This window comes from Chrysemys picta, chromosome 4, assembly GCF_011386835.1.
Source record: "Chrysemys picta bellii isolate R12L10 chromosome 4, ASM1138683v2, whole genome shotgun sequence".
Classification (NCBI taxonomy): domain Eukaryota; kingdom Metazoa; phylum Chordata; order Testudines; family Emydidae; genus Chrysemys; species Chrysemys picta.
Window position 1 is genome coordinate 51,137,299 of NC_088794.1, and position 23,224 is coordinate 51,160,522.

Consider the following 23,224-nt stretch of genomic DNA (forward strand, 5'->3'; position numbering starts at 1 on the left):
AAAATCTAAAACTTGCATAGTAAAAATTTAGCACATATATAAATCTTTGCACAGTTGGGACCTAAATTAACAAGTCAGTGTCTGGAAAATTAAACTGAAGATAAAATTTTGTAATGTTTAATTCATAAAGAGACTCCTGTCCTACATGCTGTTTGAAAAAATAATAAATAAATCACCAGTTTATGCCTATCCTTACTGTACGCTCCCACCCAGAAACAATGGAAGTGGTAACAAAAACGCAGACCACGTATAGAATGTGTAGGTTTAATTTAAACAAAGCAAATACTGCATGCAATAGTTTAATAATAGACTTGGTGTCAGGTCTCCTGCAATCTGTTCCTGCCTCTCTCACTGCTTTGTGGTATGATCCTGGCTAAACCCCTTGGGGCCTGATCATGCAGTGAGCTCGGTGAAGATGTTAGGGCCCACTGATATGTAACTCATTGCAGAATCAGGGTCTAAAAGTCTCTGTGCTTCAGTTTATGCAAGAGTTAAATGGCTATAATGTTTACTCTTGGGGGAATTCTGCACCACTGTGCAAGGGCAGAATTAATGTCCCCGGCAGATTTTACTCTTTCCCTGTGGAATAACTGAATCACATGCCCCTCCCGGGCAGTGGTCCTGAGCAGGCGTGCCTAGTTTGGGAATCAGGAGCAGCCAAGAAGCTACCGCACCCCTTGGTTTGAAGTGATTTCCATCATATACAGGGTTTACAGTTTGGTTCAATGGCTCTCAGCACCCCTGTTCCAACACCCAGTCATAAATTACCACCTCCGGGGGTGCGACTAGGCGTGCGTGCAAGATTCTGTCTCTCTCACTCACTGTTGAAGTGATCCTGGAGCCAGGGATGATCAGGACTGGGAATACCCCGGCTGGTGGAGCCTGCTGTGCTCCAGGCACCAGCTGCAGAGAGACTTCCTCTTCCCCTGCACAGGCCACTCCTGGGGCAGGGACTGGGTGAGAGCCACCCACAGGAATCTTCCCTGGCTGCCCCCATTGCTCCCCAGCCATGGGTGGAGGGATCACTGTATGGGGAGCTGCCCACACCTGCCCAACTTCCAGACCCCCACTCCTGAGCACCCTGCACTTGAACCTCCACCCCACTGAGCCCCACCCCTCCTGTGCCACCCCGCCAAGCCCCCCACACCTGGACCCCCACCACACTGAGCCCCAACCAGCTGCATTCAGACCACCGGTCCCACCAAGCCCCACTCCCCCAGCACCTGGACTCCACCTCCACTGATCTAGAAAAAAAATCCTCTCAGATCTGACTAGGAATGCTTGTATTCTATTTCTGATGTTTCACATTCTAAATAGCTGCCATTCTTTTCCAGAGATTCACCTTCTGAATAGAAAATCATAGGTGTTAAAATTGGCATTTTTCAAAATCTAGCATAGTTTATATGGGTGAATCCAACTTCCCGCAGCTTAAAAAGTTTGGGACTATGAACATTACGAAGAAATCATGTTGGCTAAGATGTGCATATGAAAATTGTGCTTTTAGAGAGAGATATGATCCAACTTTACTATATGTAGACTGCCACTGTTTACCTAATATTTGTGTACCAGAAACACTATCACCATAAACATGGAGAATGTCTATATAAATGAAGACAATGCAGTAATAATTTAAAGTCATACATATTTTGTATTATCTAAAACTAAATGTATATAACACTTGGATAAGATCAAAACAAATAAGCTCACCAATAATTAATTTTGCCCTAGAAATCTACAGCCTTGATTTTAAGATCTATTTAAATTCTCTACTCTTTTCCTAAAAAGCAACAGAGGGTCCTGTGGCACCTTTAAGACTAACAGAAATATTGCAGCATAAGCTTTCTTGCGTCTGATGAAGTGGGCATTCACCCACGAAAGCTTATGCTGCAATACTTCTGTTAGTCTTGAAGGTGCCACAGGACCCTCTGTTGGTTTTTACAGATTCAGACTAACATGGCTACCCCTCTGATACTCTTTTCCTAAACATCTATAATCTAAATTACCTGTAGATACTCAGCATTTTCAGTAGGCATGGAAAATTGCAGAGAGCAACTTCTTCATAATCTTTGTCACTCCAAAACTGTCACTGCTGTCTGAAATGCTTAACTGTATTTACTTTATGGTGCATTCTACTCCCTCATCCCCTGCTGTGAAATGGCATGGATGGGTTAAGTTGAACAGCAAACTCAAAGTGAACTGTGGTTTTGTAAGCACATGGCTAGAAGTAAGGAAAAAACAGCTTTATATAGTAGCTCTCTTTGAGAAGAGAAAAAGAAAGCTCATAAAAATGAATAAAGAAAATTTTAGCCTAATTCATTTCAACCTCAAATAAGTTTAAAATTCAACTTCAAACCCAACCACATGAATGCAGGACACAGTTTAAAGCAGTACACATTATAGAATTAACCCCTACAGAAACTGGTATTTTGTTATTATATTTAACTTGTCTAACAAGTTATTCAACCATCTCTGCAGCACTCCTCCAGCTTAATTTGAGTATTCTGAATACTATACAATGGCTTCATTTTACATGCCTACTGCTTACAGTGTTATACAACAGACCGGTAAAATCCATGTACACCAGGAAAGAAAACAAACATGTATTATGAAAATATCGTTCAAGGCAACAGACACAATAAAAGGAGACAAAACTGTTCTATGTCCATTTACTCAGGGCATAACAGATTCAGAAGCATGCATACATGTTCCTCCATCTTGAAAGAGATTGCATAAGAATCCTCGCACACTAGACTTTACCTGTTGAAGCATTTCTTCAGTAGCATTAAGTTTCAGCTGATGCCCCTCAAGACAGACTTCTAGGTCCCGGATTTTCTCTCCTTGGGCCTCCACCTGATCCGTGAGGACACTCACCTGTAATTTGAGAACAAGGCAAGGAGAACACTTTTGAACTTACTGTAAATAAATGTCAGCTAACCTTATTAACCAAACAGTTCAGCACACAATGTATTTTTATATCCAGTCTGTCACTGAAAGTCCTTAAAAGTTTCACATTCCTGAGTATCATATCATCTTCGCCTAGCAAAACAAACACAAATTTTGAATCTTACCTCAAAGCCTGTCTCACAATATCTTTGCTTTAAAAACATCAGTCATCTTTCTTGTACTTGTTTTAAAATAAAAAAAAATAAAGACAACACATCTCTGGAAGACTATGTATAAGCAGCCTGAGTAAATCATATACCAATGTGTACAGTAAACACTCTCTTTTAAAAAAAATAGCATAGAATACTCTTAATGTTTTAAGTGGCATCAGAACATGCATTGTTATTTCAGCTTCTGTTAGCACTTCACTCCTTAAAGTGGATAAACAATAAAACTGTTCTTCAGAAAACTAACCAATTAAAGTACTTCTTACAAGAACCCGAGAACAACTTACCTATCAATAAAGCTTTCTGAGGCTATAAAAGAATGTAATACGTAAAAGGCATGTTTTAGCCTTGACAAAGCTCTACTCCACAAAAATTTCCAAGCCTTACAAGCCAAAACATGAATGCAAAAGAACTGAAATACAAGGGATGAATTGCTGTGAAGGAAACAATTAGTAATACTCTTAAGGAACTGTAAGAATGGTGGTACAAACTGGTTTACAAAAGAGTAAACTGTAATAAGAAAAGCCCAATAGCTTGACTCAAACTTATTAAAACTCAAAAAATGTATTCAGCATAACGTTACAGAGATTTGAAAATCCACCCTGTAGTCCTAGGTAATGCAGTCCATGCTGCATCATTTTATATATTAGTTCATTATTATTATTATTTATTAGCATTCGGGTAACCCTAAGAGACCCAGTTATGGACCAGGATCCCATTGTGCTAGGTGCTGTACAAACAGAGAACAAAAATGACAGTCCCTAAAGAGCTTATAATTTATGCACAACAATCCGCCCAAAAACAAATAATAAGGATGAAATTGCAGATTTAACTTCTAATTTCTTGGCAGTAATATAATTAAAATCAAACTGAAATTTGTGTGATGAGTTCATTTTTGTTTAAGTTTTCTTTCTTTCTTTCTTTCTTTCTTTCTTTCTTAAAGTGGCTATAAAGGAATGAATGAGATTTCATAGAACAATGCATTGTAAAAGACACGCACTGCATCTTTGGAAGTTAAATTTCAGGCCTTCTCACATCCATAACAATGCTGATATTTAAACACTTTAGAAATGAAGTGCAGAGTGGCCAAGTTTTGTGCAATTTGAAGCATGGTGTTTAAAACAAATAATTTAATAAGTAAATTTCCACATTTTCAATTAATTTTCATGTAACCATTTATGGTAAACATACCCACTTATGGTAAACACAGCAGGGACAGGACAGGCAGCTGCACAAAACTCAGTGTAGTTGGGGGCATGTGGGGACCAGTACTGGGGTCCCCCCAACCTTCTGTCCCCACACCGCCACCACAGCCAGATGCTCCTTTCCCATTCAGATCCAGCATGGGGAGAGGCTGCCTGGCTGCTGTAGAGCAGGCACCATGGTGGCCCCTGGCAGACAAGAGGAGCATCTGCAGCCAAGCTTGCTGAATTACGTCTTTGCTGAGTTGCGGGAATGTGTTGCAGAGCTACCAAATGCTTGGGTGTCATTCCAGAAACATGGTTAAAAATCTTCTGAAATAATTTTATGCTAAAACATAGTCTCACATCAGGATTTTTGAATTTGTATCCCTAATTACATAGCCTTGCCTCGCCCTATAGAGAGTCAAGTGGTTCAATATGTATCAGCTATCATAAGCAAGAGTTTGACTCTCTTTCCCTACCCTGGGCTAATAAATCCTTCAGCCCTGGAGCTTTAGTTTGCTACAAACACCTCAGCCTTCATTCTCAGAATTTATTCAGCCCTGGCTATTACTTTAGACAGGATGTAATTTCAGGCTTCTAAACTCTTGTTAAACACATCCTTACCTTTGCTGTCATGCTCAGCTCCAGCATAACAACAACTAGATAAGCGGCTGTCCTTGAGGAGGATCTCCAAAACCTTCAAATGGGCCAGCAGGACCCACCTACTTTAAAAAAGGTCTGCTTGTCAGAGAGCCCTTTAAGCACTAAAGAAGTGGCACTGCTTAGATATTTGCAGGCTTTTGAACCCACCTGCTAACCCAAAGGAAAGGATGATCAATTGAATTCGCTGCAGAGGGAGGGGTCTGATAGTTGACCTTTCCTTACCTATGAAGAGATTTGGCGGGAGGACGGGGAGACAAAAGTGTAAGGGAGAGAAAGGAAAAGGGGTGTTTTCTGTTACTTCCTTTATAGTCTTTGGCTCCAGGAGAGTCCAGATGAACATAGATAAATAGGTAGGCAGGATTTTAAGGAAAGATTTGGTGACCCAAGGAGCAACAAACACAGGCACATCTGAGCAGCATGAAAAGCACTCCCAGCAAGAGACATGGGTTCTATAGGGAAAGCTGCTGCTGCTTAAATACTTAATTAGGTTGTCCATTTTTTCCATGAAATGAAGATGGCAGGGAAAGGGACAGATGAGAAAAGAGGTGGCGAGTGGAGATAAGGGGACAGGGAGAAAAAGGGCCAATGTATAGAATCCTCCTTTTTAGTTTGCTCCCTGCAGCTGTCACTATAAGAGAGAACGCAAGTTCTGTTTAAAAGGTTACAGAGTAACTGGGTAAACACTGTAATCCCCAAGGAAAAGGTGACCTGCATAGGCATTTAATAAAATCCTAGCAGCTTTAGAAGTACGTGCTGAATGTTCCAATAGCTAAGCTAAGAGGCACATTAGTAGGTTAAAACGACATTGTTTCTCCTCTGTTAGGTCTCACATCTGCCAGTCCCTCTGGGAATCACTGAGTGTACACAGAGCAATGTTCCCGCATATACCACACGCCTAAGTCGTCAAAAACCCACTAAAGCCTACAGAGAAAGTCCTTTTCTTTTAACTCACTTACTTGACTTTGCACATGTTTATTGTTTGAGATCCCAAAGGTAGAACTTTGAAAAACTAGGCAATACAGGAGAAAAGAGGCACTTGCACGAACTCCCATAAACTGTCTCGGGGCTACAGCAGGATGTCATGGCTGATGTGGCATCTCTAACCTATATAGCACATTTGGCAAAACTGAGAAACACTGGTCAGTGGTGAGGCTTGATGGAAGAGAATTTAACTCTGAAAGATTTAAAGTGGAGGTGTTTGAGTCAGCCCACTCACTACAGGGTAGAGGTAGGGGGCACTGCCTTTCCCACTGCTTCATCTCCAGCTGCTCTGTGTGGACCAGAAATGCTCTAAGCAGCCTAGAGGCTGCTTAACCTTGTGCCAATAGACTATGATCCCTAAGAAAACATACACCATCTGGGGATAGCAGGAGAGCAGTGTGCACTAGTCACTCCCTCATCTCACCTTGCCCTCTTGCTGAAGCACCCACGGGGAAAAAAGTCCCAATGATCAGCTCCTCCTCCTCCCCCCAGTGCTTCCCGCCTGCCAGCAGCCCCTCCAATCAGCACCTTCCCCTCACTCCCAGCGCTTCTCACCCATCCTGATCAGCTATTCCACGTGTGCAGGAGGCGCTGGGTGGGAGGGGGAGGAGCAAGGGTGGGGCGCGCTCAAGCAGGGCCGACGAGAGGGGGGAAGCCGGTACAAATTACCGGGGCCCGGGGCCCAGTTTCCCCCCCCCCCTCGTCGGTCCTGTTTAGCCGGTCCGCCCTTGCTGGGGGGCCCGAAAATTTTTTTTCACTGGGGCCCGAACCTGCTCTCGGCGGCCCTGCGCTCAGGGGAGGGGGTGGAATGGGGTGGAAGAGGTGGGACAGGGGTTGGGCAGGGGTGGGAAGAGGCAGGGCAGGAAGAGGCAGGGTGGGGGTGGGGCCTTAGGGAAAGGGGTGGAGTGGGGGCGGGCGACTCTGTGGCTCAGGCTAAGAAGTTTGGACACCACTGATTTAGACTGTGAGCGCTTTAGGGCAGCAATGGTCTTTTACAATGGGGCACTAGTCTTGGTTGGGGTCTTGTGAGTGCTACAGTAACACAAACAGGTAATAATGTGAGGTGGGGTGGGAAAGTGAATGAGATTAATATGTTGAATAATCAACTTTGACCTGGCTTTCGGGAGCATTCAGAACAAATTTTTGAAGCAATTTTATTAAATTCCTTTGTAGACAAACCCAAGTAGGTGTCTCAGCAATGCTTAGAACTAAACATGTATGGTTTTAACCAAAGTTTCAAACAGAAGTTTTACTCCTAAGGTTTTTGCCAATGGCACTTCTAATTAGACAGGAATTAAGAATTCAAACCAAACCAAAAGAGTATGTCTCATGAGAGGTTTACTGCTTATTTTATATTGGTAATGAGAACGTCACTCAGTTAATTAAAGCAAGTGTGAACAGAAACACATGCAACAGAAAACACATTCACAGAAGCTCAATACTGAGATAAGAGAGAATATAAACCCACATCTATTATGGATACGTGGACTAGGAGTCAGTTGCAGAGGGAAAAGGATAGATAAAGATTGTGTATCTAGAGAGACTTCTGCTTTGGGCTTTAAGAACAGACACTGTGCAGCCTAGTAAAGGAAAGGGGAAAAATATTCAGAAAGACTCAAGGAGCTTGATTTTACCTTGTGCATAGTTTTATTTTCCCAAGAATAAAACTTATTCACATGGTACAGAGGCCCTGCTTTTGAAAAAGCTTATAAACTGGGAAGCAGGAAACCTGAAAGAAACTGAACTGGTTTCAGACTTATTTTCCCCTGGATTTATTGCCAAATTCTTCCACCCCCTCAGATTTTAAGGAAGTAAAACAGCTCAGATACAATCGAAAGGCAAGGAATGATCACGGAACCTACTGCTCTCTCTGCTTCTTGACAGAGAAACAAGATTTGGGAAAGCCAGATGTTAAACACATTTCTGAAGAGGGATTGGGCAATGGGAATACAGTGATATTGATGTCTGGCTGTGGTTCGAGTCATGGGGTAGAGAAGAATTTGACAGCTGGAGAGTCTCATGTCACCTGGAGAGTGGAAGGAGCATGTGTAAAGGAACCATGCCACTACAGAGGGTGTCTCTTCCTGCCCTCTGTAACTTTCCCTTGATCCCAACTTTCCAGTTCCCTCATTTCTCCTGTTTCAAGTTCCTCACATTCTCCCACAACCACAGGACCACTGGATCTATCACCTCACCTTTGAATTCAGAGTATGCTGCTGAGCAACAAACTATGGGACTTCTCAGATCACATCATATATTCTCATGCATGGAAGAACAACTATAATAGAAAAAGAGAGCGGGGCAACTGGATCCTCATACTCAGTCATAAATCCTGAGGGTCAGATCCTCAGCTGCTATATGTCAGAATAACTCCACTGACTTCCGTGGATTTACACCAGCGGGGGGTCTGGCACTGAAGAAGAAAGAGAGTGAGTGTTTGTGGCAGGTGGGATCACGACAGAGGAAGTGGAAGCTCAAGAACATGGGAGAGAATTGGGTACAAGAGTCAGACATCCAGTTGCCAGCCAATTATAGAAATTAGCACAGAACCATGTTCTCCATAGAACCAACTGGGACACTCTCACAAACTCAGAGCAATCTCTTTGACCGGCCACATCTGGTGACTCTACATTGTACTTTTTGTGGATTTTACAGAATGCTGTGAATAAAGTCAACTGACCTGTCCACTATTTATGATCTGATTTTTCTTCTTGCTTAGTCATTCTCTTCTCTCCTATCTTTGTGTTACACACTAATATCAACCATGTTGGTGGGCAGCCTGGTTAGCTGCAAACCTTCCTCACATTCCACTGACAATTTTATATTCAATGGCCAGTAAATGTTTCTGCACATAACATATTCTTATTGATCTAACAGAACCAAGGTGTTTGGCTTCATGTCTCTTTCAGGACTCCCTCTAGCTTTTATCCATTGAATACCAAATATGTTGATAGTACGCTACTATACATACCTGCAATACGAGGGACTCTTTATCACCCTCTAATCGTGCCAGTCGTTCTTGATAGGTTTCATTGTTAGCAGAAGAAAGATGATTCACCTGAGACTGAAGATAATGATATACTAAGAATTTAAACAAATAATTGAAACGAAAATGTCAAGCAATAGCAAACATAATGAAAAGTAATATAGAACCAGGGGAGTTGCAATAATGCAAAATAAATACACACATTATACTAAATATGATCCTGCCAAGAGCAATCTGGTACGCCATAAGCAGTTTAAGTGCAGCAGAATTTTAGATAACTTCTTAGTTCTAGGGATCAATACTTCTGAATTGACCCAAAGATCAAGAATGACATCCAGTAGAACTTCATGTCACTCCTGGCCTTTGTGCCTTCTAACACTTTTCTAAATTCAATGGAATACCGATTGTGGCCTGAACTGGAATCTGTGTACCATCAGCCATTAGTGAGCCTAAGGTAAGGTATTACATGGCAGGCATTTCTTTCTGACGTCCATTTGTTTTCATTTGTGCTAACACGCAAATTTGTGCATATTTTGACAGAACATCCTGGTAGTGAACCCCTGAAAATAAATGTTTATTATTAGACCAAAAATATGAAAGGATCCAGCCTCCACAGGGATCAGCAGCAACTTTCTGAAGAAAAGCAGCAAATCCTATAGAAAATGAACAGAGGTGAGTCTAACTGAACCTCTGGCTTTGGACACCTGCAAACTTTGGAATGTTAAATATTCACTTGAAGAACCAAACTTTGTATCTTGGACCCATCGGTGGAAATGATAAAAACTAAGAACCATGAAGACTATGCACAGAAGCATACTGAATTGTGCTACTTTGACATCCTTAGTCAATAAGACTTCGTATTAACCATAGCTCATGCAGGAAAGCCATTTAAGGATCCACTTTACATTTTTAAAGTAATTCCAGGGTATAGCTTACTTTGCAACTAAGTTCCCACGAAAAGGCTACAGGAAAATATGACATTTTCTCTTTTATTATTATGGATTTATTAAAAATATCTTATAATGCTTATAATAGAGAAAATTAAAGTTTAACAATATAAATGTAAGTTCAGGCTTTAAAAACTCTGCTGAGAAATAAATCCTTACATAATATTCTTCCAACACGTAAGACTCTACAGAACCTACTTCAAATACTTTACTTTGTTTTTTCTGTCGAAGTAGACCACAAAAAGCTACCTTGTATTTTATAGGCTACAGCTCAGTAGATGCATTTTTAAGTAATATAATTACTATAAAAACAATGCAAGGGGAAAAATGAATTCCTTGTTAATGGGTTATTATTACCTTGTTCAGCTAGCAACTTATCAGGGACTACTGCAGCTGTTTAATTAGATTTCTAAAGTAAACTCACTGCGCAGACCAGATAGGAAAAAAGCAAATGTCAAATTAGAACATAGTATTAAATGTCATTGTCAGTGACCATGTAATTATGGGCCTTAATAACAATCAATAGTGCAACAGTGTCTGCAGTGATACTGAAAGGAAGACAGTGGAAAGCTGTGAAATGTATGCAAATGAACAATCTGTATACAACAGTACAATCTACTGAAATACTGCCTGATTCTGCTTCCACTGAAAGTCAACTGCAAAACTCTCTTTGCCTTCGACGGTGCAGGAGCATATGAGTAATTTTTGAAGAACATGCGGCAAATTGCTATGATAGAAGATACCACACTATGCAACAGCAGGAAAGGATGGTACTATGGACAAGACACTAAGGCCAGATCTCCAATGTGTGCAAATAAGTGTATCTCCATTGATTTCAACATAGCTCTGCCAATTTGCACAGTCAGAAGATCTGTCCCTTCTGCCTCCCCTCCGATATGTAAAACGGGGATTATAATATTTCTTATCTTCCACCCTTTGTTTTTTCTATTTCAGTTGTAAGCTCTTGTGGGCTGAGGTGTCTCTTACTATGATTTGGAAAAATGGGTAAACAGTGAGATGGCAAAATCTGCAGATGATACAAAACTACTCAAGATAGTTAAGTCCAAAGCAGACCACGGGGAGTTACAAAGGGATCTCACAAAACTGGGTGACTGGACAACAAAATGGCAGGTGAAATTCAATGTTGATAATGCAAAGTAATGCACATTGGAAAACGTAATCCCAACTATACTTTATATTTTATTAAAATATAAATCTGATGGGATCTAAATTAGCTCTTACCACGCAAGAAAGATCTTGGCATCACTGTGAATAGTTCTCTGAAAACATCCACTCAATGTGCAGCAGCAGTCAAAAAAGCTAACAATGTTGGGAATCATTAGAAGAGGGATAGATAATAAAACAGAATAGAATCATAGAATATTATGGTTGGAAGAGACCTCAGTAGGTCATCTAGCCCAACCCCCTGCTCAAAGCAGGACCAACACCAACTAAATCATCCCAGCCAGGGCTTTGTCAAACCGAGCCTTAAAAACCTCTGAGGAAGGAGATTCCACCACCTCCATAGGTAACCCATTCCAGTGCTTCACCATCCTCCTAGTGAAATAGTGTTTCCTAACATCCAACCTAGACCTCTCCCACTGCAACTTGAGGCCATTGCTTCTTTTGCTGTCATCTGCCACCACTGAGAACAGCCTAGCTCCATCCTCTTTGGAACCCCACTTCAGATAGTTGAAGGCTGCAATCAAATCCCCCTTTACTCTTCTCTTCTGCAGACTAAATAACCCCAGTTCCCTCAGCCTCTCCTCATAAGTCATATATTAGAATTGGAAAAGATACAGAAAAGGGCAACAAAAATGATTAGGGTATGGAACAGCTTCCATATGAGGAGATTAATAAGACTGGGATGTTTCAGCTTGGAAAAGAGATGACTATGGGGGGATATGATAGAGGTCCATAATGATTATCATGATTGGTGTGGAGAAAAAAAAAAAGGAAGTGTTATTTATTTTTTCTCATAATGCAAGAACTAGGGGTCACCAAATGAAATTAGTAGGCAGCAGGTTTAAAACAAACAAAAGGAAGTATTTCTTCACACAACGCACAGTCAACCTATGGAACTCTTTGCCAGAGGGTGTTATGAAGGCCAAGGCTATAACAGGGTTCAAAAAAGAACTAGATTAGTTCATGGAGGATATTAGTCAGGAGGGAGTTAAGGGGCGGAGGGATAGCTCAGTGGTTTGAGCATTGGCCTGCTAAACGCAGGGCTGTGAGCTCAATCTTTGAGGGGGCCACTTAGGGATCTGGGGCAAAAATCAGTACTCGGCCCTCCTAGTGAAGGCGGGGGCTGGACTCAATGACCTTTCAAGGTCCCTTCCAGTTCTATGAGATAGGTATCTCTCATATATTATTTTATTATTTATTTATTTAGGATGGGCAGGGATGCAAAACCATGCTCTGAAGTATCCCTAGCCTCTGTTTGCCAGAAGCTGAGAATGGCAACAGGGGATGGATCACTTGATGATTACCTGTTCTGAAGCACCTGGCACTGGCCACTGTTGGGACAGGATACTGGGTTAGATGGACAATTGGTGTGAACTAATATGGCCATTCTTATGTTTTTATATGTATGTATGGCCCCTTGTTCAATATGGCCCTGATCTCAGTTGGGGTTTCTAGGCACTACTGTACTACAGATAATATAGGTAAACCTGGCAGTGATTAACTAGATCCAAATCATAATGGGCTTCATTTTCAAACATGGCTACTCAGGGGAAGAGGTGCACAGTGCTGTACATCCTTGACTTCCATGGTTTCAAAGGGAACGGAGGGTGCTCCAGATCTCTCAGAACTGTAAATATATAAGGTTTTCTAGATGGTCTCAGGGGGGAAGGGATTTAACATCTGCTCCCCCCTTTTCTTACTTTTTCAATTTATCTTTGAAAACATCTCTGTGAACATTACCTTCCCTGCACATCCCCATCAATGGTCTATTTTCAACCCTTCTTTAAAAACAAAACAAAAAACAAACCCCACAACAGTTGTCAAAAGTGCATAGGTCCAGGTTAAATTAATCCTTTTGATGAGGTTGATGGGTCTGTCCAGGTGTTTTTAGAGAAAATATTTTATTTATGATTTTTTACAGTTATAATGGAAATAAAGAATTCCAAAAAGTACCCAAGAGATGTCCTTATATGTCCAGCAGGGATATCCACTTGGCCAGCGAGGTTGCATGACTTCCGACATACTGCTAGCTACTCTGCTTTTGATATTACAGAATCCCCTAGAACCTGGGACCTTTGACCTAACTGCCACTAACATTAGAAATACTTCCTTCCCCCCATCATTATGGGATACAGGGTTCTGATGGACAACCTTCCCCAATGGGTCTCCATGACCCATACCCATACCAACATGATGAGGGAAATCCCCTGCTATCAATATACAGCACGTGGAGTACTCTGGGAGCATCACCACAGGCCCACTGCTCTACCTGGAGCCGGATTTGCCATAGCCAGGTGAGGAGGGAGGTGAGGAAGGAGGAACTTAGCATTCTTCCAGTTTATTGTACATCCTGTACAGTTCATATCCGGAAACAATTCATTTTTTGTTCAGGTCCAACTGACTCAAACACTTAATTTGTATAAATTCACTCTGTTTTCAATATGTGCATCATTCTAAGCCTGAAATTATAATCCTCACTGCAAATTCACTTAGGGCAGGTCTTCACTACGGGGGGGGGGGGGGGTCGATTTAAGATACGCAAATTCAGCTACGCGAATAGTGTAGCTGAATTCGACCTATCGGAGCCGACTTACCCCGCTGTGAGGCCGGTGGCAAAATAGACCTCCGCGGCTCCCCGTCGACGGCGCTTACTCCCACCTCTGCTGGTGGACTAAGAGCGTCGATTCGGGGATCGATTGTCGCGTCCCGACGAGACACAATAATTCGATCCCCGAGAGATGATTTCTACCCGCCGATTCAGGCGGGTAGTGTAGACCTAGCCTTAGGGTCACAGGGAGCCAGCACAAGGCATATGCCTAAACCCTGTTGTGAGGAACCAAAAGCATTGCACAGTCTTTTTGCTGGCCACTTCTGTATGGGGGTGAATTTCTCCCTTGGAATTTACAGTTTAATTTTAGATTAGCTTTTAGAGTGGTGAATAATATTCTGTTTAGGTTTCAGAAGATTTCACATTTGATCATGTTATACATTTTTGCTAGAAGTATTGTGGCTCACTCAGCTTCCCAGAATATTCCTCTCTAGAATGTCTGACTCTTAGTTTTGCAAGAAGACAAGCCACATCAATGCTTTCAATATTACAAGCATCCCCGGGAAGTAATCTTCTTTGGCTGTGTAGTTGGGCTTAAGCCTGGGAAAATAAAATATGATGCAATTTTGTTGTTGTTAGAAAATGTACTTAGCTTGCTTAGTTGCTGATAGAGGGTCCTGTGGCACCTTTGAGACTAACAGAAGTATTGGGAGCATAAGCTTTCGTGGGTAAGAACCTCACTTCTTGCATCTGAAGAAGTGAGGTTCTTACCCACGAAAGCTTATGCTCCCAATACTTCTGTTAGTCTCAAAGGTGCCACAGGACCCTCTGTTGCTTTTTACAGATTCAGACTAACACGGCTACCCCTCTGATACTTAGTTGCTGATAACGTTCTGTCTTTGACCATAAGGTCAGAGATGATAAAGATAATGGTTCTTTCGAGAGTTTGTACAGGAATCTTGAGAAGTAAGTAGGTTCTCTTGCAATTTTTCAAACCTCTATTTAGTTTAATCTCAACAGGACAGGCAAGATTTAAGGGAGAAAGCAGGGCTACTGAGGGAGAGAGAAACAGAAAGGTGGTTCTAGATTTCAAGACCTGTGCAGGAGAAACTTCTACCAAAAAAGTGAGATTGTGTTTGTGATGAAAAAGAAGATGAATTTTGTATGATACACTCTTTTTACTGCTGGCTTTCCCCTTTTGCTACATTGTTTTTCGGAAACAGGTCTGTGGCCGCTTATGTTTAGGGGAAAGATTGTACAGACACAATGTATTAAACAAATATCACATTTTTTGCCATAACTAACTTCTCATGAAACAAACAGGGTTCAAAGTTGTACCTGAAGAGTCAGCTGTCTAAAAGAATTAGATCAGCATCAAATCACAGATAACTGAGGTACTTTGCTGCACCCACGGTGTCTGCCTTGTTGTATGCTTGTGAAATACCCCCCATTGTAAGTGCATTATTCAATATCCATATAAAAGCTAGTGAATCATTTTCATGTGAGCAGGAAAATATCACTTTGCTAACAGGTCAGCATGAGTGAGCTATTATCTGTACTTGTCAGATAAGTGCAGACAAGATGATCTGTTAAATAAAAGTAGTAGCAGTTGTTTAAGACTTGGGCAATATTTGTGGTGAACAAAGACAAGATTAAAACAATGTAATATAGCCCAAGGCCATCTATGAATGGTGGAGTACTTTCTGCAGTTGTAAAGGTAGATTACTTAGTTGCCGCTAAGCCAATGCAGATAGACACCGGCAGGGACTGAATGTGGGACCTTTGACACTAAAATCACAAGACCTTAAAGTACTTGATTAAAAGACATAGCTCCATTAGCGATCAGTAAATAGCAGGCTCTTATAATTACATGCCTAAAAGCCCAGACCAGCAAGACTTATTACAGTGACAACAAAAATATTAAGTCTGAGGACCAAACCTGAAAGACCAAAAGTAAACATGTGTGATGAGTAAATCTTTGATAAATTAAGTCTGCAGTTTATAAACGAAACGTGTTAATTATAGAGCTGGTCAGGAATTTTCTGTAAAAATTATTTTCTGATGGCAAATGCCTTTTCCGCAAAATCAAAATTTTCTTTGGGACAATTTCAGTTTTGACCAAAATGTTCCATTTTCCACTGTGAAAATAGAAATGATGCCTTTTCGCGCTGCCTTCCCCCTGCCAGAGCCTTTCTCTGCTGTTGATGCCCTTCCCTGTGGTACGGACAAGCTCCAGCAGTTCCTTGTGGTGGGGAAAGTCTCTGACAGCAAGGAGAGGATCTTTCTCCGCTGCCTCACCCATCAGAGCCTTTTCTGATGGGAACTTCTGGAGCCTCTCTCTGGTGTCTCCCCGCTGCCACAGTCCATCGGGAAAGGCTCTGGCAGCGGCACACTAAACTGTTAAAAATAGCAGTATAGACAGAGAAGGCACTGCTTGGGTGTGTAAAGAGCTGTTTAGGGTACAAATCGTAAGGTTCTGCCCACCTAAGCAGTGCCTCACCATCTATACTGCTGTTTATGCCGGTGCTAGGGGGTTGTGCAGCATATGTACTCTACACACAGCTGTAAGTGTAGACATAGTCTGAAACCAATTTTCAGAATTGTGGCAGCACTTCAGTGCCTGTCTGTTTTAAGAATGCATTATGTATAAATGACAGGTTTCAGAGTAGCAGCCGTGTTAGTCTGTATCCGCAAAAAGAAGAACAGGAGTACTTGAGTTGGTAAGACAACTCCCACCTGTTTATGCTCTCTGTATGTGTGTATATATATCTCCTCAATATATGTTCCATTCTATATGCATCCGAAGAAGTGGGCTGTAGTCAACGAAAGCTTATGTTCTAATAAATTTGTTAGTCTCTAAGGTGCCACAAGTACTCCTGTTCTTCTTTTTATGTATAAATGTAAACATTTCCCTTAACCCAGCATGCTGTGTGATATCTGCAATTGTTTTCCCAGTTAAAGTAAAAGTTTTCACATAGAGGTTTATCCTAGCATCTGTTTCAATGTCTTAAACATCTTCAGTGTCTTAGCTTTTCTCTGTCATATTATGCTTTCTTCTAGTTTGGATAAAATGCTGTTATGTATTTGAAGCACTTGCTGTGCTCTCAGTATCATTTATGTAATCTAGTCATTAGCCATTCCTCTTCCAAGAAGCTTAAGTGTTATATGGCAAGAGTGTCACAAAAATTTCAGGACATGCTCTAGAAGTATTTATTTTATAAGAATATCAGAATTAATCACTAAGAAGTACAGAGACTGAGCTGTACAAGGAAAAAGGAGAAATAAATCAGACCACCACCCATTAGCTACTTTAATTTTATGAATTTCTCAGATTGGAGGTGGGAGAAGCTCTTGGTCTGGGTATGCATGGATTTTTCAAGCTTTGTGCCAAATCACATTTTATTTTTATAGGAGACTGGATTCAGAACACAGCTTATTGTCCCACACAGAAGGAAAGCCAGAGTTCAGGTTTCCTGTATTAACTCTCATTGCTGAATGCTCCACAGCTTGCAAAAGTAAGGCCCTTTAAGCAAGGACATATGGAAAATAATAAAATTCAATATGGGCCAATCTATGGTTTCCTTGTGCACGCTAAATTTCAGCTTCAGGAATCTTTGTCAAGCTTATTCTAAGAAGCTTGATAAGTTGGTCAGTACATTGAAGCACAGTAATTCAGCACTAATTCTAAGTAAGCCATATTGAAAGAATAATAAAGCTCATAGGCATTCAGATCAGCGATTCTCAAACTTTTTTGGCAAGGCGCCCATACCTTAATAGGGAGTCTGTGTCACAGTTCTCCTCCCCTCCCATTCACAATCACATGAACATGAAATCCACAGGGAATTGAATATGTTCCCTGTGGCAACTACGGCAATTGCATGCATGGAAAAAGTAATATTAAGGACATGTGTAATGTCTTCTGTTGCAATTTGGCAGCGAAGAACAAAGAAGCGGAGCCAGCAGTGTGTGACCAACCAGTTTTCCACTGACTACTAGCTGTCCATGGACCACAATCTGAGAACCTGTGATTTGTCATTTGCATCCAGATTGAAGAAAGAGAACACCTCATTCCCCCTACCCGCTTTTTTCAGGATCAGTCTAGTGTGGGGTTAATGCTAATGAAAAAAATATGTAATTCCCACCTCTATCACTTTTCTGGGTCTCATCGGGGTCACTATTTCCATTCCACAACAATTGTGTACCAATGGGCACATAGCATATTATTTGTGAGATGTTTGTATTTGGGGATATTATTTGAATCTCAAATAGGATTGTAATCCAAATCCAATCTACTGATATTTTAGAGCTACCTGACTGTATAGGGGTTTTGAGGAGTTGCTGGATACATGGCTCTTCTCTCTGTTCACCTGGATGCAATGAAACAAGCAGCAACAGATTTCTCCCCTAGCCCATCTCTCACGTTTGGTTAGGATGAGGGAGAACAGTAGCCAGCTAGACAGACCTAAAAGCACATGATCTGAAACTAAGCAAGGCAGAGCTAGAGGAACTTATACGCTCCTAGGCAGCATGAACATTTGCTGAAATTCTTTGCTCTGAACTGGATGGCTGGATATGGCAGATGTGCTAGTATTTGGAAAATCTAATATTTTATTTCCCCCCTCCCTAGCCTTTCTGGCCAACAAATGGGAGAGGGTTGTCCATTCTGCTCCCTCTCACATCCTTCACTAAATTAAATAGACCAGTGAAGGTCTAACAGTTTCAGACAACTCTCACCCCACAGTTAGTGGAAAACATCAACATTTATTTTTTATATCATTAGCTGACCACTTATCGGCCACACACTCCCATGTGCAACAATGGGGATCACACTTTTATTGGAGAAATATGGGTTCTACTTAGGTCAGAGGAAGGGATACTAGAAAGCAAAAGGGAAATGGGGAAGAGTGATGATTTTGGAAGCAATCGTAAAATTCTGTGGAGAACTTCCTCCCTCGCCTCATGGGAACTGAACAGAGTTCATACTAGAGCTAAGTATCTTTTGACCTTATCCTAGATGGGATCCTCTTTTCCTCTTCACTCCCAGCTTCCTCAGTTTGTCATGGAAGGTTTAATTGGGGAGACCGTGATGTCTTTCCTAACTGATGTTGGGTTGAGTCACAGGACTAGCCTTCTGTAAAATGGCTTGAAAGAGGTGGCAGTCTCCAACAAACTAGTGCTGTGTGAGAAACATGCACAAGGGCCTTGATCCCAACTTGCTGCTTCTTGAGCTGTGATGCTAGAAAAGTACCGCTATTTATAAAGACTATTCTATACCCTCTGAGAATGGAGAGGCACTTTTGCATTAATATATGCTTACATGGCCTCCACAGTTGTATATCTTGATGGGCTCTCTTTTGTCTGTAGGTAACAAGGTCTCTTAGAATGTCTCCGTAATTACAAATGGCAGACTGAAATACCGCGTACCACCACCCCCCACCACCACTGTAGTGTTACATATATCTGACAGATCTTATTCAACTTCTTAGACAGTATAGGTTGAATGTCTGCTGGTTGTGAAATTGTTTCCTACCATATCAACAATTTCCTGAGTGTGCAATGGGCACAGTTAAATTACTTTTTTGCCTTTCCACCGGTAGGTAAGATTCTACTGGTTTGGGGAGTTATTCTCTGTGCTTATTATAGGGAATATTGCTACAACTGATAATATCTTTACTATCAGTAAAAGGCAAAAATAAAATATTTTAACTGTGCCTACTGTACAATTGAGAACAGGCCGGGGAAGTTTTTTGGCTCCATTGATTTGCTCCTTCATTTTGCTGCCACCCAGCCAATGCCCAGGGCCTGTCTTGGCACTGCTGTCTTAACAAGTCTTTTCACTGTTAGGAAAGTACAGATGGCAGAGCTGGATTGTGGTAACATTTGTTTCAATTTGATCTAAGTGGTTTTTCTCCTTCCAGCTATCACCTGACACTCGCAGCTGTACAAGTTAAATGTTACAGGAGATCGCTGTTAAGGGACTGATTCTGATTTTCTGAGAATCTGAAAATATCATCTGCATCATCTGCCTGGGGTTTGCAATTTTACATTTGTCCCTCCACTCCCATAATCCAGTTCAAGACCACAGACTTTATACTGTAATGAAAATCCAGCTATGCCACCTAACCTCTTGTAAAATTAAAACTGATCCTTCTCTTGTAAGTGTTTTATATGCATGGTGAAACTGTTCTTTATCGTAGGAGAAGTGCTTTTATTATCAGCCAAAGAGCATCAGTTTACGATTACAGATCTGAAATCTTTATATGCCATCACAGTTGGTGCCAGAACATGTGACACAACACTGGGATTCTGGGGCACGAAGATTCAATAAATCATTTAGATTGTTGCAACATTTTATCACTTATCATAGGAATTTGGGAGCACGACAGCTCATGTTCTTCTGGGAGCACTGCAAGATTGTTTCCAGTTCTCCACTTCCATTCACTTCCACACTTTTTTCTTTAAGAACCATTTCTAGAAAAGGGAGCAGTATTGACACTGCCTTAAAGTCATCAACATAAAAGGAATTGCACACAACTACTGTATGTCATTATACTTTCATTTCTGTAAAGTAAGATTATCGAGTTTGCACTATATTAATAGTACATACATTTCTGGCATATTGTTTTTGGAAATAATCTCAATATATCCACTTTTTCAAGGATTAATTCTTCCATGAAAACATTATACGGTGTTAAGCACTCCTTACCATTGGGAACAAAAGATTAATGGTGTTTCCAAGCTAACCCTTAAGGAATTTAAAATTCATCACTGTGGAGTCCAGCTTACAGAAAGCTACTTCTTGAGCATTCCCATTTTATTAGAGAGAACTGATATGTGTTATTAGCCTCAGTTTAAAGTGTATGCTGCACATCTTATTTACTGCACACAAGCCTTTACTTGGCATACGTAAGATTTGAGAGATGAAATTTTATCAGGAAGGGGGAAATGTATTGGTTGAGAACTTATTTTAGTAGAAAGATTTAACTTCTGGCCTAGGTAAACAGTAATAAAAAGTTATTTATCTTTGCTGTAATTGTGCAAAACACAGGCTAACCTCTGATAGTATAATATTACCAACTGCCATTTCCTGCTGCATACCCCTACTGAAAAGATACAAGGGCCTCAGGGACTGAAGCAAATATTTTCCACATAATTTTTTTTAAACTGACTGAACTTCAAGCTTCTCAAGCTTCAGCCTTTATCAGAGATTGAGATAATATTGTGAAGCTTTCCATGAATTCAAGAAGTCAATGAAAATTGCAGATCCTGTTCACATTTCACATACAGAATAGACTTCTACCTACATATTTATTTATTGTTATTTATATAAAATATACGGGTAGTTAAAATCAGTAGCCAGACATTTCAAAAACTGAGATACTAAAAGACAATGTGAAAACTGTACTGGCATGAATACTTATTTGATTCTTTAAGAGAATGCATAGTATTTGCAAGAAAATATTTACAAGAAATACATAAAATTAGACTTTAAATGCTATACTATTTCTGGAAAGTTAAAAAAGTTTTTTTATACAAAAAAAATATTTATTGCTATCTTTAAAAACTGAAGAATAGTGTCAGGAAAGGATACAAGAAAATTATAAAAAACCACTAGAAACACATTTAATTCTTAGGTGAAAAGGAAAATTCTATTTTCTGCACTTTTACTTTTAGACAAGACAACTTTAAAAAATCCCATTTAGAAGTAACTTTGTTAAGTTCAGACTGTTCACCATAAAATTAAGATTTCAATTGTATTTAATCTATTTTTAAAATACATAAACTATACTGGAGGGCAAGTGTGTAACCCTCCCCCCCCCCAAAGTTCCGTGCAATTACACCTATGCAGAAAGAGCTAATTAAATGAACTACTGACACAAATACCCTCTATCACAAAATTATCAACAACATATTCTCATTGCTTACCATAAACCCTTATAAAGGAAGCATGCTGTATGTTTACAATCTCAATAACAGCCAAATTAAAATATTATTTTCCATTTGTTCAAAGCTTGATTTCATTCTTTCATTTTAAGCACAAAGAGAACTGATTTTTCCCCCCTCATGAAGATATGCCTATAATTAGATTCTCATGAAGAACTTGGCAATTGTGTAAGTTTGAGGCACTAAATATGTTTTTCCTTACAAACCTGAAAAGTCAAAGTCTGTTACTAACAAGTCTTTACAAAGATACAACAGAGCACAACAAATCACTTACCCTCTTTAGCCACGTGAAGTGCTTGTAAATATCAATCTCACCATCCATGCTTTGGGCCCATCTCAGCAATAATATTTCCTGGGTTAAGAGGAACTTTTTGGACAGAGGATAGAGCTTCGCCTTGCAGAATGCAATCGCTACGTCTCCCCTTTCCGCCCCCACCTCTAAGAGCATGAATCCGTGTTCATATTTTTCTTAAATCTCCTGCCTCTGTCCCTCAGGCTTATCCCAAACTCTGCTGACGGATGTATATACAACACACAACTGCATAAACTTCAGACTCTCCCCTCAGAGCATCTGTTTTTTTCAGTGCAGATCACAATTAGTGACAAGCAGCAACATCATTCTAAAAGCTTCAAAAGATGTATCATGCCAGATGGTCTCTTGGAAAAAAGGAGCCTTCCACTGTAGTCTAAACCTGCAGTAACTGTTCCCTATTAATGGCAAAATAACAAGCTAAAAATTACTAAGCTCTCATACAGAAACTATTTTCAAGTAATGCCTTCCCTGGCTTTCTGTTTCAAGAGTGGCTGGAACTCATTACCCAAAGACCCCCTATTTCCTGTCTCTGTTTTACTCTGTGTTTATCATAACACTCCTCAGCGTCTCAGTTTATTTCAAGCTGGGGTTAAGCCTAAAAATAAGCCCTGCTCTTTGAATTACTTCCGTTTTCACAGAGCACACCGTAAAAATAGAAGGGGTTCAAGAAGGACCTTTATGGATAAGTTAAATATTCTATGAACAAGACTTTTGCCAGAAGGGACAAAGTTTCATCTTTACAAAGAACAAGGATATGCCCCCAGCTTTTTACAGTCTTTTTCTACTGCAGCTGAAACCACATAGCATGGCAACGTTTCAAACTTGCAATGCCAAGATGAATGTATAGTCAAAGCAATGGTTCTGTTGAGAGGGGACATCTCAGGCGATTTTGCCTGTTATAGTGGTGTCCTCTAGTGCCTACACACAGTATTATGGCTGAGACTTAATTTTTCTTTATGAATTCCAGTTTCAGCTTTTTAGATTTCACTGGTGAAAATGCCCTAACTTGAAACGGGACAATAAAGAACTCCACATGAAGAGAGAATTATTTTGGACAAAAATATTTTAAAAATTGTAAGAAGTTAAATGACAGGATCCAGGTCATGTCAACCTCTGAAAAAAACAGGATGCCTTATGAGTACTGAGGTTATGTTGCATCAAGTGGCTTGGGGAGTGGGGTTTTCCCCCTTGCTGAGTCAACAATGACATCCTCACACCCATGCAGATCTCAGGTCACTCACACAGATGTCCATTGCCTCCAGGTTCCCCAGCCAAACTCTTTCTGCCTTTAGAGGGAATTCAACAGCAGAAAGAGGGAACCCATGACCAATAACATTGCCAACAATGGCACCACTATGTGCAA

At 40.6% G+C, this 23,224-nt stretch overlaps 1 protein-coding gene across 50 annotated transcripts in view; it reads right to left on the reverse strand.

Annotated features, from left to right (window-relative positions):
- Positions 1–23,224, reverse strand: part of PPFIBP2 (PPFIA binding protein 2) — a 193,839-nt gene that overhangs the window by 80,125 nt on the left and 90,490 nt on the right. For 40 of the 50 annotated variants that reach the window (XM_065594922.1, XM_065594918.1, XM_065594908.1 and 37 more), the window contains 2 exons: positions 8,910–9,002; positions 2,758–2,871 (listed from right to left, as the gene is read on the reverse strand). In XM_065594922.1, the coding sequence (XP_065450994.1) occupies positions 2,758–2,871; positions 8,910–9,002 (207 nt within the window). Of the gene's footprint in view, positions 1–2,757; positions 2,872–8,909; positions 9,003–21,822; positions 22,422–23,224 lie in introns of those variants that run through there. The other 10 variants (XM_065594943.1, XM_065594940.1, XM_065594946.1 and 7 more) reach the window with 6 other exon arrangements.